Below are 15,827 nucleotides of genomic sequence, written 5' to 3'. Positions count from 1 at the left end.
GGCCGTGAGCGTACCAGGAGGGCGGCCCACAATGACCCTTCAGGAGGGGTCATACATTTTACAGGTCTTAGACCCAAACCAGAACCCTAAAAGTTGTGAGTCTAACTAAGTGCCCGTTCACATCTGCGCTCGGCGTTCAGTTTTATACCTCATTGCTTTCAAAGGGTCTTCAAAATAACGTTTTGAGCCACCGGCTTCCACCATTTTAATGGAACGGCCAGCACAGTCTGCAGCGCTACCTGCTGGCCGAAACACCAGAAACCCAACAGAAAGGAAGGCGTCCGTTTTTATTTAACATTGTAATCAATGAGGAACTAAAGCAGACGGAAAAAGGCTTCTATTAAAGCGGCAAATAAAAATGGCCGCGTCTGTGTAGTTAGTGTGCATCATTAGTCTGAGGCACTACGCCAGCCAGACTGAGCAGTGCTGCCCACATGAGCCGCATGGAGCGTCTTGTACACAGTGTATTAGTATGCATCAGTAGTCTATCAGGCGGTCAGAGAAGGTTTGGGTTGTTGTCGGCTTGCAATTTCAGCAAAGTCAGTCGGAAATTTTCCAACTTGATGAAACCGATTTTGGGGCAGAAAGAAGAGTCATCGCGAACGATCATTTGCATTAATTCTGTGCCTATTGGTCTCCCGAAACGTCCAAAGTCAACCAATTCAGACTTATCTCAAGTGTACGGCCATTTTTAGGGGGCCGATGTTCTTTTAGGGGGCCGATGTTCTTTTAGGGGGCCGTTTTGGTTTTTCCTCTAAAAAATATTCTTGACATCAACTGTTCTACAAGTCTATGAAACGTTAACAAACCGACATCTTCAGGAGGAGCCTCCCCGTAACTCAGACATGAGATAAACTGGTCGCCATCCGGGGCGGAGGCAGCTCTTTGCCCGGACTCTTTATAAGTACACCCTTGTATTAGCTCAGGACTCAGTACAGCAACCACCCCCTTAGATTGCCATAAGGCCTCCCACACCCATGCCGTGTGCCCGAGTAGTGCGTGCGGCCTGACTATTACAGGTCTGTGTGCGGTCCGCGTGTCGTCTGTTTTTTCTTCACATCCGACACAGATAAAAACCGCTAGTGCATCGGAGACCCAAGGATAATGTTTTGCTCCCAGTATTGATCACGGTTCCCGTTTTCGCAGATTGCGCCCCGTGGAGTAACCGCAGAGGTCTTTGCACTTTACCTTCCAGCACTTCCAGGAAAACTTCCCAGTTGCTTGAAATACTAATTTCATTCTCATACATGTGGTAATCGAGGAACACTGTGCCCGGGTTCTTCCACGTTTTCTTCCGTAAACGAAATCTACAAAAGTGATAAGAGTCACGTGATGCGATCAGCCACTAGATGGCGACGTACCAAGCGGTGGACGACCACCTACCTGTCTATAGAGAGCTCCAGGCCACACTGCTCCCTGAGCTGCGGAATCAGCTCCTCTTTAGACTGCCGCACGCTCATCCCTTTAGCGAACACTGCGTCCAGCAGGAACTTGCACGGCTGTCAAATAAATCAGGGAAGTGTTAATTATGGCTTTGAATTGGTAAAAAAAGAAAGAAAAAAAAAAGTTTTACTATTGGTGACCTTGCTTCAGGATAGCTCATCAATAGTTGCTGGAAGCCGAAGATGCTGCCCACATCCCAGGATGGTCCCAATGATTTCAATGGGAGCTGTAACTGCAGTACCACACCAGGCCACTGCAGTATGGGTGGCAGGTTATGGACAGCAAGCTCAGGGATCAGTGGGAATCCAAAGAGGCGAACCCCGCGGATCAGCTAATGACCTACCCTGAGGATAGGTTGCCAAAAGTAAAACCCCTTTAAGATGCGGCTATACGGCGACCTAGGTTGTGCAATAGTTTCAAAGTCATGTGACCACAAGATTTGTGACTTGCTGTTCCGCAAGGGTTTTAGTTCACGTGTGACTGTGACTCGCCTGCGACTTCAACTGTACTCTACAATGGCAAAGTGTATGCAACCACTGATCCAACAGTTTTTTTTTTCTTTTTGCAGCCGTGGTCACATTAGTTCGCAACGTAATCGCACTGACAACCATTAGATACAATGACACGTTGTGCGACCAAAGTCGTGTGTAGCCCCGGCCTTAAGGCTCCAAAGACCGTGGCAGGAAAAGTGAACAAGTGGAACCTTTAACTGCCCGCTGGTAGCACAAATGACCAGATGACGGGCCGCCATTAGGTCAGGGCTACATGGTGACTCTGGTCGTGCAAATCACAGCATTGCATCTAATGATCGTCAGCGGGGTCACATTACAACATTAGAGTCACCAAAAAATCCAAAGCTGTTGGATTTTAGTTTGCAGGTTGCATGGCGGCTGTCGTCAGACCGTAATGCAAGTCGCGCGGGACTGGGGCCAGTCGGAGATTTTGCGGCTGTTTAACAGTCACATCGCAGCTCTAATAGGCCTTGCTTTCACATGCCTGGTTTACGTCTTTTGGCCACATAACTTTACGTCACGTGACCGAAGTCGCTGTGGAGCCAAAGCCCAAGACCGAGATCGTTAGTAAAGACCGTTATGGAGGACGACGATCATAAAAGAAAATCTGCAGAACAGCAAAGCTGGAGAACGGCCTTCGGGTGCCGTGAAGTAAGATTATAATAAGACGTTCTAGAACTTTCTAACATACTGGGGGACATTTATTAATACAGTCCTGAATCTAGCCAGAAGACGACTAGACCCGGCGGGCAGAAACGGCGCCACGTTTATCCAAATGAGACGCATGATGAATTTGGCGCACTACATTAGACAAGTGAGTGTCCCTTCACAGCATGTAATCTGCTCCAGGTAGGCGCTGATCTAAGAGATCGGCACTCATCTACCTGGCCTTTACACAGGCCGATTCAGACAGTAATAATCGTTCATCCTCCATAGTTTCGTCGTCTCGTTTACACAGCGAGATGCGTCGTTAACAACGGTTTTCTTGTGCAACATATAACCGGATGAATGAGCATTCACTTGTTTGTCGGCACCTTCACACGGCCCAGCGATTGGACAAGAATGTTAGTTTCCCGGTTATCAGATTCCTCTCCCCCTTACTTTACACCAATATTTAGCGCAAAAAAAAGGAAAATGGTGGACGCCGTATAATTAACGGATGAGTTTATCCCCTTAGCCACGCCCCTTATTCCAGACATTTTTTTTTACCTTTAGATATTTGCCAATTCAATTCACCGATCAGCCGAGATCAGGAGCAGCGCTCCTCTCATGGATACGCCGCACTCACTATGTCTGGCTAATAGGAGCGCTGAGAGACTGTGGCAAACCGCGCACTTTTGTTTTTCTTAACACTATCCTACCAAAAGAATCAAAAGCAGCATTTCCATCTGTTAACCCTTAGTGAGGCTCCTTCGGCCCCAATAACAGATGCTCTACATGGCATACTTTCTCATAACGTCTGATACACTTCAGCTAGTTTTTCCCTTTCATTCATCCTGCAAATGTCTGGCGAGTTCTCGCAAAGATGTATTAGCCCATCTACAATGGTGGAAGGATCGTCGTCATTGGATAGTTGAGCAATGGTAGAACATTCTATAGCAGCGATTGCGAACCTTTTAGAGCCCGAGTACCCAAACTGCAACCCAAAACCTGCTTATTTATTATTGCAAAGTGCCAACACATCAGGGGGCGGGGCTTATCACAACGTATGATTTTACCCCTGTCGTTCTAAAAATGACAGGGCTGCTTCAAAATAGACAGGGTGCAGATTTTGACTGCTTTTGTATGCGGAAATTTCTGTGGGAAATTCTGCAGCATTTCCGCATTTAAAAAGCAGTCAAAATCTGCACCCGGTCTATTTTGAAACAGCCCTGCCCATTTCCGCCACATGTAAACATACCCCAGTGGTAATAATGACCCCCCCCCCCCCCAACCTTAGCGATAATAGTGACACCCTACAGCTGCCCCCAGCGTATTAGTGACCCCCCCCCCAGCGGCCCCCCTAAGACCAACACACCCACTGCTCCTCGTGGAAGCTCCAGTCCTCCCCTGCTCAGCGTTGCTGCTGGCCCTAATCCCGGCACACACTGACATCAGGCTTCCTCCCCCTGCTCTCGCGGAACCTAAGAGGAGACGTAGGGGGAGGGGGAGGAGGATCCCAGCTGCACACTGACGTCCCAGTGTGGGCCGGGATCTGTGCGGCTAGCAATGCAGTGAGTGAATAACGGCAGGGGAGCCGCGGCCCCTGCCGGTATTCACTAGTGGTGAGCGGCGATGGCGTCGCGCGCCAGCAGGGAGGGCTCTGCGTGCCGCCTCTGGCGCACGCGCCATAGGTTCGCCTCCACTGTTCTATAGGATGGCGAATCACGTCGCTCCATCTTCAGATCAGATGTCTGTACCCGGGTGTGGAGGATCTGGGGTAACACCTTTTACCAGACTGTTTGGCTAACAGTTAAGTACGGCGTAGGTCCAGTTATGGATTGGGGTGTTTAACATGGCATGGTCTCGGTCAGTTGGTTGTAGGGACAAGAACCATGAACACGGAAGTGTACCCCAACATCCTAGACAATAATGTGCTGCCAACAAGGTGGCAATACTCTGGGAATGGTCGGCCATACTTCCAACAAGACAACGCGCCTCACACATCCAACATTGTTCTACGTTGGTTTGAAGATGTGGTTGTTCCACGATTGGACCGGCTGCACAGAGACCCAGCCTGAACCTACTGAACATCTCTGGGACAAACTGGAACGTAGGGTCAGGAAATTTGAAGAGGGTCCATTTTCTCTGAGAACTTTCCAGACGTTTGCAGGATGAATGGAGGGAAATACCAGCTGAAGGTGTATCATACAGTAGTAGAAAGTATGCCACAAATTATCCAATGTCATTAGGGCCAAAGAAGCCCCACTAATATATGGAAATAAATACCACTTGTTATTCTAGCTCAGGTGTGTAAATTACTTTTGGTAGGAGACTGTATATCTGGGCTACAAGGATCTACACAGTAGTACATGGCCAGTAGGCAGGAGAGTAATCTGCTGACAGATCCCTTGACTAACACAACAATCATTGGACCTCGCGGCGCCCGTCTCGTACCTCGGCCTCGTTCACCAGGAGCTGGAATACTTTCACCCTGTACTCTCCTTTCTTCAGGGCCCTGCCGAGCCGGATGGTGATCTACAGAAGAAAGATGCAGGTTGTTACTACGTGCCGCAGGTATCAGGACGTCTGTACGTTCCCAGCATACAAGTGATAAACTCTTGTGCGGGTAATAATGTACGTTATTGAACGGTGGCGGTGTAACTGAGGCTATGGCGGCCGGATGCGCACACTTCCCAGGGATGACACTCGCATTAATACACTTTTCTGCTGTTGCCTAAGAAAATCCAACGCAACAAAATTGTTCAAGTGGCCACCCGGGACAGACAGGGGTATATTACCTGTAGTAGTTCTCTGCCGTCCCCATGATCCACCAATTCCAAGTTTTCATCCATCCTTTTCTAACTACCCAATACATACTGTGCATTGCTCTCATTGGCCAGTGCTCATGTGATCAGTGCTGTCCAATTAGAGAGCAGGTATAGTGCTTGAGCATCTGACATTGCCAATGCACTGTGGTCATTAAAAGGACACTGCCAGCACAAAACATAAAGCTATGGTGCCGTTCCGGATGGTGACGGGGAATGTGTTTCTACCCAACTGCTACCCGGTTCCTGCAGCGATCTGCCACGAAGACGGTGCGGTCTGAAAATTTGACTCTTCTCAGACCGTTGCGTGCGCGCTCTCCTCCAAAAGTCCATGTGCATGGCGGTCAGAAAACAGTCAAGTTTTCATATCTTGCATGAACTTCACGGCAAGACACCATGGGAACCGGGCGAGTATAAAAATTACATCCCCTGGCTCCCGGAATGGCACCAAAACTTACTGTATGGTGCTGTTATGTGGCGACCGAGTCCCCTTAAAGTAGTCAGAAGATTGCTCTGGCCATCTTGGATGGCTGAAAACAGGACCCAGAACTGGCAGGTTGGAGGGATGGTAGAGAATTACAATTGCAAGTAATATACCCCCCTGAAATCGGGGGGTCACTAAAATACGGACTGAGTCGCCTGGTCAGCCAGAGAGCCAACAGGAAAACAGTAAAATTGTAAATGCAGTGTAGGGTGTGACATTAAAAGGGTGTCAAGATACAGACTAACAAGTCATTGTGAGGGTCCGACCGCTGGGACCACCTCCGATCCCAAGAAAAGAAGTCACAAAGGTCCCTGCATGAACGCAGCGGTGGTCACAATCGCATGTTGCCGAACCAACATGGCGTTCGCCCAGTTCAAGCGTTTTACCATCTCCGAGCTCCAGTTTAAATGAATGCAGCAGCCGCATACACGTGCGACAACCGCTTCATTTACGCAGGAGCCTTCGCGACTTCTGTTCCTGGGACGGTTGGACCCCAGCCAAGTTCCCTCTCGTTCTCCGTATAGGGGATAACGTTATCCTAGTACAACCCTTTGGTCTTCTTGTTTACCGGCTTCTTACCTTGTTGTCGTCAGAGAAGGAGGAGAGGGTTTCGTTCAGGCGGACGCTCTCGAACTCCTGGTTGCTGGCATAAACGCGGAAGACTTTAAACTGGGAGGACGAGACCCCCACAAAGGGCTCCAGCTGCTGTTTGAAAGCAGAGAGGGTGATTCTTTTATCTACATTCACCAATAAACCTGTAGGGAAGAGATTGGTATCAGCAGTGGAAGCCGCAGTCACCGGCAGCCTGCAAGAAGACTCCCCGTAGACGGCGGCGGGAGGATCCGGGTGATCGGTTGCAGGAATCTCTTTGGCGGTCTCATCATCTGGGGTTGGCAGACATCTGTGCAATGTGTCCGACCTCCTGCTCAAACACCCAGATGTGAACGAATCGACCGTCTGACCCTGGACAAAGATGGCCGCACCGCTTCTCTGACTACCTGATGTACGCTGAGAAAATACCTGCTTTCATTGGCCGATGCTGCCCATGTGAGCACAGGCTAATCAAAGCAGGAATGATGCCTTATACTAATGATGCATACTAATACACAGCATGCATCGGATAGTCAGAGAAGCGGTGCGGCCATCTTTGATTGTCCAGGATCGGAGGGTCGCCCGAGATTAAGGCTTCAGGAATAGTCCTCAATAGCTGATCAGCGAGGGTTATTCCCTCAGGATCTTCAGTCCTACTAGCAGTGCAGACACAGCAGGGAGCAGGTAGCGCTGTCCGCATTGCAGTGGCCTGGGGTGGTATTGCATTTAAGTCAATGGGAGACGTTCCTGCAGTACCTACTTGGACGCCTGCAATGAGGACGGAGCCGTCAGCTTCCAGCTCTGTTGCCAGTGACAATGGACCCAACAACAGCTGATCGCTGGGGGTCCCGAGCAGATGACCCCTGCCGATCAACTTTTAAAGACTTGTCCTGAGGAGAAGTCATCAATAGTAAAATTATGGAAAACTCTTAAACCTTGCAAGAACAGGACATTTCTAGCCTTCAGGATCACACAAAGGGTTAATATTTTTTGGATAGGCCTTTAGGATAAGTTATCAATATCCGACCGGTGAAGATCTGCAAAGCTCACTGATCTGTCTGAAGATAGGAGAGTGCTGCAGACCTTTAACTACCTAGCAGGCACAGCATTGTACATTTCATAGTGGTGATGCCTGGTATAGCAGCTTAATCCCATTCATTTAAATGCAACTGAGCTGCTATAAAGCCGTGCGACTGACAAACATAACGTCACGGGCCCAAAAAGAGGCTGCGGCGCTCACACAAGCATTGAGGTCACTGCAAACAGTTGATCAGAGGGGGTCCTGGACAGAGGACCCCCACGAGTCAGGTATCGAGGATATCTCCTAAGGATAGGTCATCAATATTCTAGTCCCAGAAAACCCTGTTAACCCTCTCAGGGCCAACATGGCTGCAGTGACATGTAGATCTATAATAGCCGACCTCCAGACGGTGATCAAGTAGGGACAGTGGTAACGTTGGCACGATCACCATGACGTCAATTATGGGAGGACCAAGACGTACCAATACATCCATATATAGCAATGGGTTAAAGGCCGCCTGATTTATAGTAAATGCAGCTTTCAGGACATAAAAAATGAAAAAAAGTTAGGTTTTCTTGGGTCTAATGTACGGAGAAATCACTGCTGCCATTATAGAGGTTATCGCTTCTCTTCAGTCTGTGATATCGGTCGCAAAATACAAAACTCAGCATTGGAACTTCTATTTTACAGAATCAGAAACTTTACAAAATGCTCAAGTTTCACTTCTCACCCCAGATGGACATAAAAGGCTAAATGCATATACAAGAATGTACTGATGTGACTGCAGCTCTGGATGTGACTGGAGTGTAAGACACGATGCAACAGCATAAACCACCAGTGATACAACTCAAAGCACTTCCAAAGTTAAAGGGGTCGTCTCACAACAGCCCATACCCAGATTGCTGCCCAGCAGTGCCAGCAGGTGTAGGGCAACAGAGGACGCACATGGGCACCACCACTCCCATTCACTCCAATGCAACAGAGTCGGCCATCTCTGACAGTCACATTGAAGTGAATGAGAGCAGAGGTGTACAAGCGCATCCTCCGCTGCCCCACACTTCCGGACATGGCTGGGGCTGCATTCCAGGTAATGGCTGACGTAAGACAATCACCGTAAAAGGCCCCTTTACATGCAACAAGTGAGCGATAATCGTTACACGTAAACGCAGGCAGTTGTGCGCTATTCGTTCAGCGCTGGTTTTCACCCTGCATAAAAAACATCGCTTCACCGCTCAAAAGACATTCCATTTGAAAGAAGTTCATTCAGTCTTTTGAGCGGCTTGCCGACTTGCGGGGAGTGAACAATGTACTCACTGCGTTTGCCTTACATACATAATGAGTACATTGTTTACTCTGCCAGGAGAAGACCATGGAATCTACCGGCCAGATAATCCCTCACACAAACACTCCCAGCTGAGCAAACAACTCGTACAGAGTTTAGTTTAGCTAATGATGAAAAGGAGGTGATTAAAAACAATCTGTATGTTAATTTTATGCAAAAATGTCAGCAGTTCGTTCAGTCACGCGGCAGTTTTAGCAATAATCATAGCGTGTAAAAGGGCCTTAAAGACCCTCCAGATGGCTCAGTCCGAGTCAGATGACAAGCGCTGATATTAGCATTAGTTTAAATGGCCTTCACAGAGGCAGATTCAGATTGAATACAGGGGAAGAACAATCATGCCCCCCACCCCTCCCCCCAGTACATATCCATCATTGCCGGCAGAACGTCCCCCTTTTACGCAGGGATGTGTGGCAGACAATTATTGCAGCAGCACAGGAGATCCGACTAGCTGACAAGTGTTTGCTGTCAGCTGATTGCCGCTTTGTTTACACGGGGCAATAATCATGTGGACGGACATTTGCTCGTGATCACGGACCCGTGTAAAAGGGCCTTTATGCCATATTATATATAGATTTAGTGCCAATGTACATGGGTGTATTATAGATCTCCCTTCAGAGGTACACGGCGCCTCTCCTGTATCTCTGCACACCTCAACTTCCACTCAAATCAAACAGAAGGATATGTGTAATCACCATCAGACTCGCCACCCAACAGAGTGGCATGGCCTCCGCGCAGGCTTTACCGCGTGTAAGAGGCCATAATCTGTTCAATTTTAGGGTTTCTCTTGATAGGATTATACTCCGTATGCAGCTCGTCAATCCTTAAAGGGGTTTTTATCAACAAGGACATTTATCCTCCATCTACAGTACAGGAAAAAAGGGTTTAATCATGGGGGGGGGGTCCAACTGCTGGGATACCAAGAACGGTGCTCCCGAACGTCCCACGCGATTGGATCGCAGGTGATCTTGCGTGATCACAGCGCCATTCACTTCTATGGGATGGATGAAGATTGCTAAGCACATCAATCTCCGCCTACTGCATAGAAGTAAATTGAGAGGAGGTCAAGCTAGTACTCCGCCACTTTACTCCAATGATGCATTCATGTGCGCCGATCTAGTGTGGGGGAAGGGGGGGGGGACTGGGTGTCTCAGCAATCAGATATTTATCCCCTACTTAGTAGATAGGGGGATAAGTGTTCTTGGTTGTAAAACCCCTTTAATTTTGGGAAGTGCAACCAGGATCATGTGAAATACAAAGCAAAATAAGCCAAGCTACAGCAAAACTTACATTTCTGTCCCTCCCTGGACCCTTCCTCCCCAGAATTCATCTCTGCTTTGAAATACATGTACTGAGCCTCTCCCCGGCTCTTCCCACTCTCGTCGTATTCGCTGTCCGTGCCGGAATCTTCTTCGGCCGTGTCCCACGTTTCCTTTTTTCCTTCGTTGGCTTTGGACCTCCGGCTGCTGGTGATGCTGTGAGTGTCCAGCCCATTTGCCAGAGGGATGGGGGCATTGTCCGCATTGCACAGAGTGTCGCTGCTATGGCTTGAGCTGAGAATATCGCTGTCCACGGAGCTCGTGCTCCGGTCGTTATTAATATCAGAGTCCGATCGCTCTTCTGAGGGGAAGTTATTTTCGGGGTCAGCTGGGAGAATCCGATTCTCCAGTTCTCTGTTGTCGGCTGACCCCGAGGAATCCGCCTCATTTAGGGGAGAGTCAATGTTTTCGAAGTCGCTGCCCTCCGTGCTCTTACTGCTGTCCCCGTTGCCGCTCTCTTCCTGCTGCTGCAGAGAGAGGGACTTCAGTTTTTCAGTGCTTTCCTCCAAAATAGCGTCAACAGATTTGCTGCTGCCTTTCACACGCTCGCAAAAGTCCCCGCATGACTTCAGACAGGTGGAGCGGCTGGCGTGGGAGCCCGGCACGTGTTCAGGTAATGAAACATACAGCCTGATGGTGTTAGCGTGACGATCTAGAAGCTTCCACAGATGAGAGTCTGGAAACGACAACTGGTGGTCGGTGGAGTCCGAGCTTTCTACAAACACCTGTGACAAAAAGTAAGAAGACGCATCAGCAGGCAGAACATAAAAAGTTATTACCCGCAGAGAATTAATCATATCATGCGGTCTGTGTATTACCCCATGTGCATGGTTAACCAGTTACCAGATACTTTTTAGCAATTTTGCACATTTGTCCGTTTTGTTGGGCTGACAAAATAACTTTTTGCACAGTATTTTCTTGTGAAATTGCACCAATATTGAAATAATGTATAAAGTGGGGACCACAAGGCTCTGTCCTAGGCCCAGCGGTGGTCAACAGTTTTATAAATGAACTGGAGGGAATTGATGGGAAAGGAGGAGGGAAAGCCAACACTAAGGAAGAGAGGGAGAGTATTCAAAAAGATCTAGAAAAGCTTCAACAGTGGGCGGCGACTAACAGAATGGAATTTAACATGGAGAAATACAAAGTCCTACATCTGGGCAAGAAAAATGAAGAAAGCACATACAGAATGGGAGGAATTGGGCTAAGCAGCAGCACATGTGAAAAAGACTTGGGCATACTAATAGATCATAGACTGAACATGAGTCAACAGTGTGATGCAGCAGCCAAAAAGGCAAACACAATTCTGGGCGTATTAAGAGAAGCATAGAGTCTAGATCACGTGAGGTCATTATCCCCTCTACTCTTCCTTAGTCAGACCTCATCTGGAATACTGGGTCCAGTTCTGGGCACTCCACTTTATAAAAGACAGACAAACTGGAGCAAGTTCAGAGAAGAGTTACCAAGATGGTGAGCGGTCTGCAAATCATGTCATATGAGGAACGGTTAAAGGATCTGGGAATGTTTAGCAGAAGAGAAGGCTGAGAGGAGACTTAATAGCTGTCCACAAATATCTGAAGGGCTGTCACAGTGCAGAGGGATCAGCCCTATTCTCATCTGTACAAGGGAAGACTAGAAGCAATGGGATGAAACTGAAAGGGAGGAGACACAGATTAGATATTAGGCATTGAGGGGGATCAATGAGTGGAACAGGTTGTCACAGGAGGTGGGGAGTTCTCCTTCAATGGAAGTGTTCAAACAAAGGCTGGACAGACATCTGTCTGGGATGATTTAGTGATCCTGCACTGAGCAGGGGGTTGGACCCGATGACCCTGGAGGTCCCTTTCAACTCTACCTTTCTATGATTCTATAGGGGCTGCTGAGAAAAAAAATCCCCCACAGCTCTGCTATGTTGGGGGCACATAGCGATCATATGATTGCTGGGTTAAACAGAAGCAACGACATTACCGCTGCCTCCGTTCACCGCACAGCACTTACAAAGCGCTATGAAGGTTGCAATGAGGACAGAAGCTTCATTAACTGCTTCTATCTGCTCTTCACAGACCCCCGCTGTCTCTGGACTACAGTAGATTAAAGGGGGGGGGGGGTCCCTTGTTCCTGTGTTAGGTGGGGATCCCGGCGGCTGCACTCCCACCAATAAGCGTTCTATCCTATACTGTGAGGCGGTGAGAACATCTTTTTGTAGGACAACTCCTATAAAGAAATGATGGCAAAAGGTGATAGTCGTCATCATGTGCTTGTATTTCCCACTAAATGCCTGTTGCAGGTCTCAGAGCACAAACAATCAGTGATCCAACCGCAGGCGGGCTAGTGCGGATCAGAACCGGCTGCTTTCAGTGCCACAGAGAGAACGGAGGCGTAGATGTTCAAAGCTCTGAATGGGACTGACAGCACAGAGGTTTCCTTGGTCACCAGCTGTAAGTGATCTGACTGATCTACGAAGCTCTGACCAGGTCGCTCCCTGAAGACAGGCTGGGTATAAAGGACAGAGCGGTCCAGCTCTGTTCTCCATATCTGGCATGGAGCGCTCTGCTGTCTAACAGCCAGGCGCTCCGTGCAGAAAACAGCTGGATGCAGAAGGCAAGCGGGGGAGACCCCGCTTGTTTTCTGCATCCTCCGCTGGCAGCGCAAGACGATTACTCATCTTGCGCTGTAAATGACACAACGATGATTGCTCAAAAGTCACTTGAGCGACATCTTTTGAGCGACAATCGTATCTAAATGGGCCTTAACTCCTCTCTGCTCAGGGCTCTTACACACCAGCCTATGCTAGCACGTATTCTGCAGTACGCAGTACTAATCTCATATGACCTTTCAGTTATGCCGCTCACACAGAGCTCTTTCCCACAAGCGTAGGCATTTTTATGTGCGTCTGCCGGCGCCATAAAAACGCGTGAACGGGCACACAAATCTAACGTTTGTGCGCCCGTTCAGATAGCATGTGCTCTGCGCATATAAGCCTCCTCTTCCCTCCACCTCGTCGGCTCACCTCCTCTCTTTCCCAATGAGTTTGCAATGAGAGTGAGCGGGATGGGGGCGGAGCTAAGCACCCACCCCATGTCCGCATAGGAGCCTATGCAGCGGCCAACGTATTCTGGGCACAAAGATAGTTCCAGGACATAAAAGCACCCGACGCTACATTTACCAGCCGGGGGCTTTTACGCCATGGGAATACAGCCGTGTGATCTGATGCACTGGAATCCAATACATCATATGGTAGCGTATATCATCGGACCGCGAAAACGGCGCCAGATATACGTGTGTGTGAAAGAGTCCATAGCACGGACTATTGCAGTATCTTGGCGCGCCGCAAACATCCGCTCGTGTGAGAGAGTCCTTAAGATGGGGAGTTCTATAGTTAACGCTCACCTTATTGCTTCTGAAGAACCCTTCGGCCTTGAGCGTTTTATTGGGCACACTGAGGAGACGCAGGTCGTTGTAGCAGCGTTCCAGAACAATCCGCATGTGTTCAGGAGGCAAATCTATGCTCTGCAATATACAACAGTCAGAATGATTACAGGGGTTGTGGAACGCCTTCATAGACGGCCTCACAAAATGCCGTATAATGTAATACTGGGGTATTACATTATACTGTATGAGTGATCAAATGATCGCAAGTTCAAATCCCCTATGGGGACTAAAAAAACACAACTTTAATTATTGGGGGGGGGGACTTTCTGCATATTTATAATTAAATAAAAGCATATTTGGTATCTCTGCGGCCATAAAAGTCAAATCAAAATAACAAATTTATCATCCCACATGGTGAAAAAAAAAAGACAGAATTGTGCAGTTTTCATCACATAATCGATGAAAAAAACTTAATAAAAAGTGATCAAAAAGGTCACGTGACATCAAAATGGAACCAATAGAAACTACAGGAGGTCCCGCAAAAAAAGGAGCCTTCAAACCACCATCAACGGAAAAATAAAGTTATGGCGGTCCGAAGGCGGCAGCAAAAAAATAATTCTTTTCTAAAGATATTTTACTTTTTAAAAATAGTACAGCAAAAACCAAACAAAATTCTATATATAAATTATGAATCATCAAAATCATATTGACCCACAAAACGAAGTGGTCTTTTTTTGCTGCAGTGTGTATGCCGAGAAAACAAGACCCCCCCCCCCCCCCCTCCTCCAAAGAAAGCGTAATTGCCGTTTCCCCATTTCACCCCACTTAGAATTAGGGCTCATGTCCACGGGGAAAATATGATTTAGGATCCGCAGCGGATCTCCCGCATGCGGATCCGCATCCCATAGGGATGCATTGACCACCCGCGGGTACATAAATACCCGCGGATCGTCAATAAAAGTGATTTAAAAAAAAATGGAGCATGAAAAAATCTGGACCATGCTCCATTTTCGTGCGGGTCTCCCGCGGGGACGGCTCCCGCGAGCTTCTATTGAAGCCTATGGAAGCCGTCCGGATCCGCGGGAGACCTAAAATAGGAATTTAAAGCATTTACTCACCCGCAGCGGGCTGCGAAGCTCTGCTCTTCCTCACGGCCGCATCTCCCTTGCTTCGGCTCGGCGGATGTGCCGGCGCATGCGCGCGGCACATCGACGACGTGCCGCCGGCGTCAGGAATTCATCCGCCGGCCGAAAATGAAGATCCGGCCGTGAGGAACAGCTGATCTTCGCCGGCCGCTACGGATAGGTAAATGCTTTTAAATTGCTATTTTCGGCGCTCATGTCCGCGGGGCAGGAGGGACCCGCTGCAGATTCTCCATGTAGAATCTGCAGCGGATCTGATTTTCCCCGTGGACATGAGGCCTTATTGTATCACTGAAAAATACAACTTGGCCTGCAAAAAAACAAAAAAAAAACAAGCCCTAATGTAGCGATGTAAACAAAAAGATAAAAAAGTTAAGGATTTTTAACCCCTTAGTGACGGCCCCATAGGGTTTTTATGTCCTGCCATTTGCCGGATGTGTATGGACGGAGACGGCGCTGCCATCTCCCTCCATACATCGTGGGTGTCAGCTGTTTATTACAGCCACACCCACGGGCAACAGCCCCAACATGCCACACGGCCGATTGGAGCTGCTAACCCTTTAAATGCCGCGGTCAATTCTGAGATCGGGGAAGCTGTGCGGGTGTCAGGGCAGTCGGGGGCCTTCTGAACATCCCCGTGGGGTGGCTTGATAGACTGCCTGTCAGAATGCAGTATGATGTAATGCTACAGCATTACAAAAAGAAAATGTAAAAAATAAAAAATAAAGTTTTACTATTTAGGGGGAAAAAAAGAAATAAAAGTAAAAAAAAAACAAAAAACACCCTTTTGCCATATTTAGAATAAAAGAATCTGACTAAAGCAAAAATACATATGTGGTATCGCCGCGTCTGTAAAAATCCGATCAAAGTCACACATTATTTACCCCGCACGGTGAACGTTGTCCAAAAAAAAAAAAAAAAGACAGAAAGAATGCTAGAAAAAGCGATCAAAATGTCATATGTACTCAAAAATGGTACGAACAGAAACAGGACGTACCGCACAAAAAGGAGCCCTCACAACTATGTCAACGGAAAAATAAAAGTTATTGTGCGCAGAAAATGGTGAATTTTATTTTTTTAAATTATTTACCTTTTGGGAAAAAAAACCAAGTAGTAGAGAAAATTTTGCACACACAC

General features: G+C 48.0%; 1 protein-coding gene across 3 annotated transcripts in view; it reads right to left on the bottom strand.

Annotated features, from left to right (window-relative positions):
• The window catches only part of USP47 (ubiquitin specific peptidase 47), a 62,089-nt gene that overhangs the window by 5,891 nt on the left and 40,371 nt on the right, over positions 1–15,827 (bottom strand). For all 3 annotated transcript variants that reach the window (XM_066583550.1, XM_066583551.1, XM_066583552.1), the window contains 6 exons: positions 13,567–13,686; positions 10,148–10,901; positions 6,486–6,661; positions 5,052–5,132; positions 1,384–1,499; positions 1,189–1,307 (listed from right to left, as the gene is read on the bottom strand). In XM_066583550.1, coding sequence (XP_066439647.1) covers positions 1,189–1,307; positions 1,384–1,499; positions 5,052–5,132; positions 6,486–6,661; positions 10,148–10,901; positions 13,567–13,686 — 1,366 coding nt within the window. The remainder of the gene's footprint in view (positions 1–1,188; positions 1,308–1,383; positions 1,500–5,051; positions 5,133–6,485; positions 6,662–10,147; positions 10,902–13,566; positions 13,687–15,827) is intronic.

Source organism: Eleutherodactylus coqui, chromosome 11 (genome assembly GCF_035609145.1).
Source record: "Eleutherodactylus coqui strain aEleCoq1 chromosome 11, aEleCoq1.hap1, whole genome shotgun sequence".
Taxonomy (NCBI): domain Eukaryota; kingdom Metazoa; phylum Chordata; class Amphibia; order Anura; family Eleutherodactylidae; genus Eleutherodactylus; species Eleutherodactylus coqui.
Note: the sequence above shows the minus strand (reverse complement) of the source record. Positions and strands in the feature narration are given on the sequence as shown.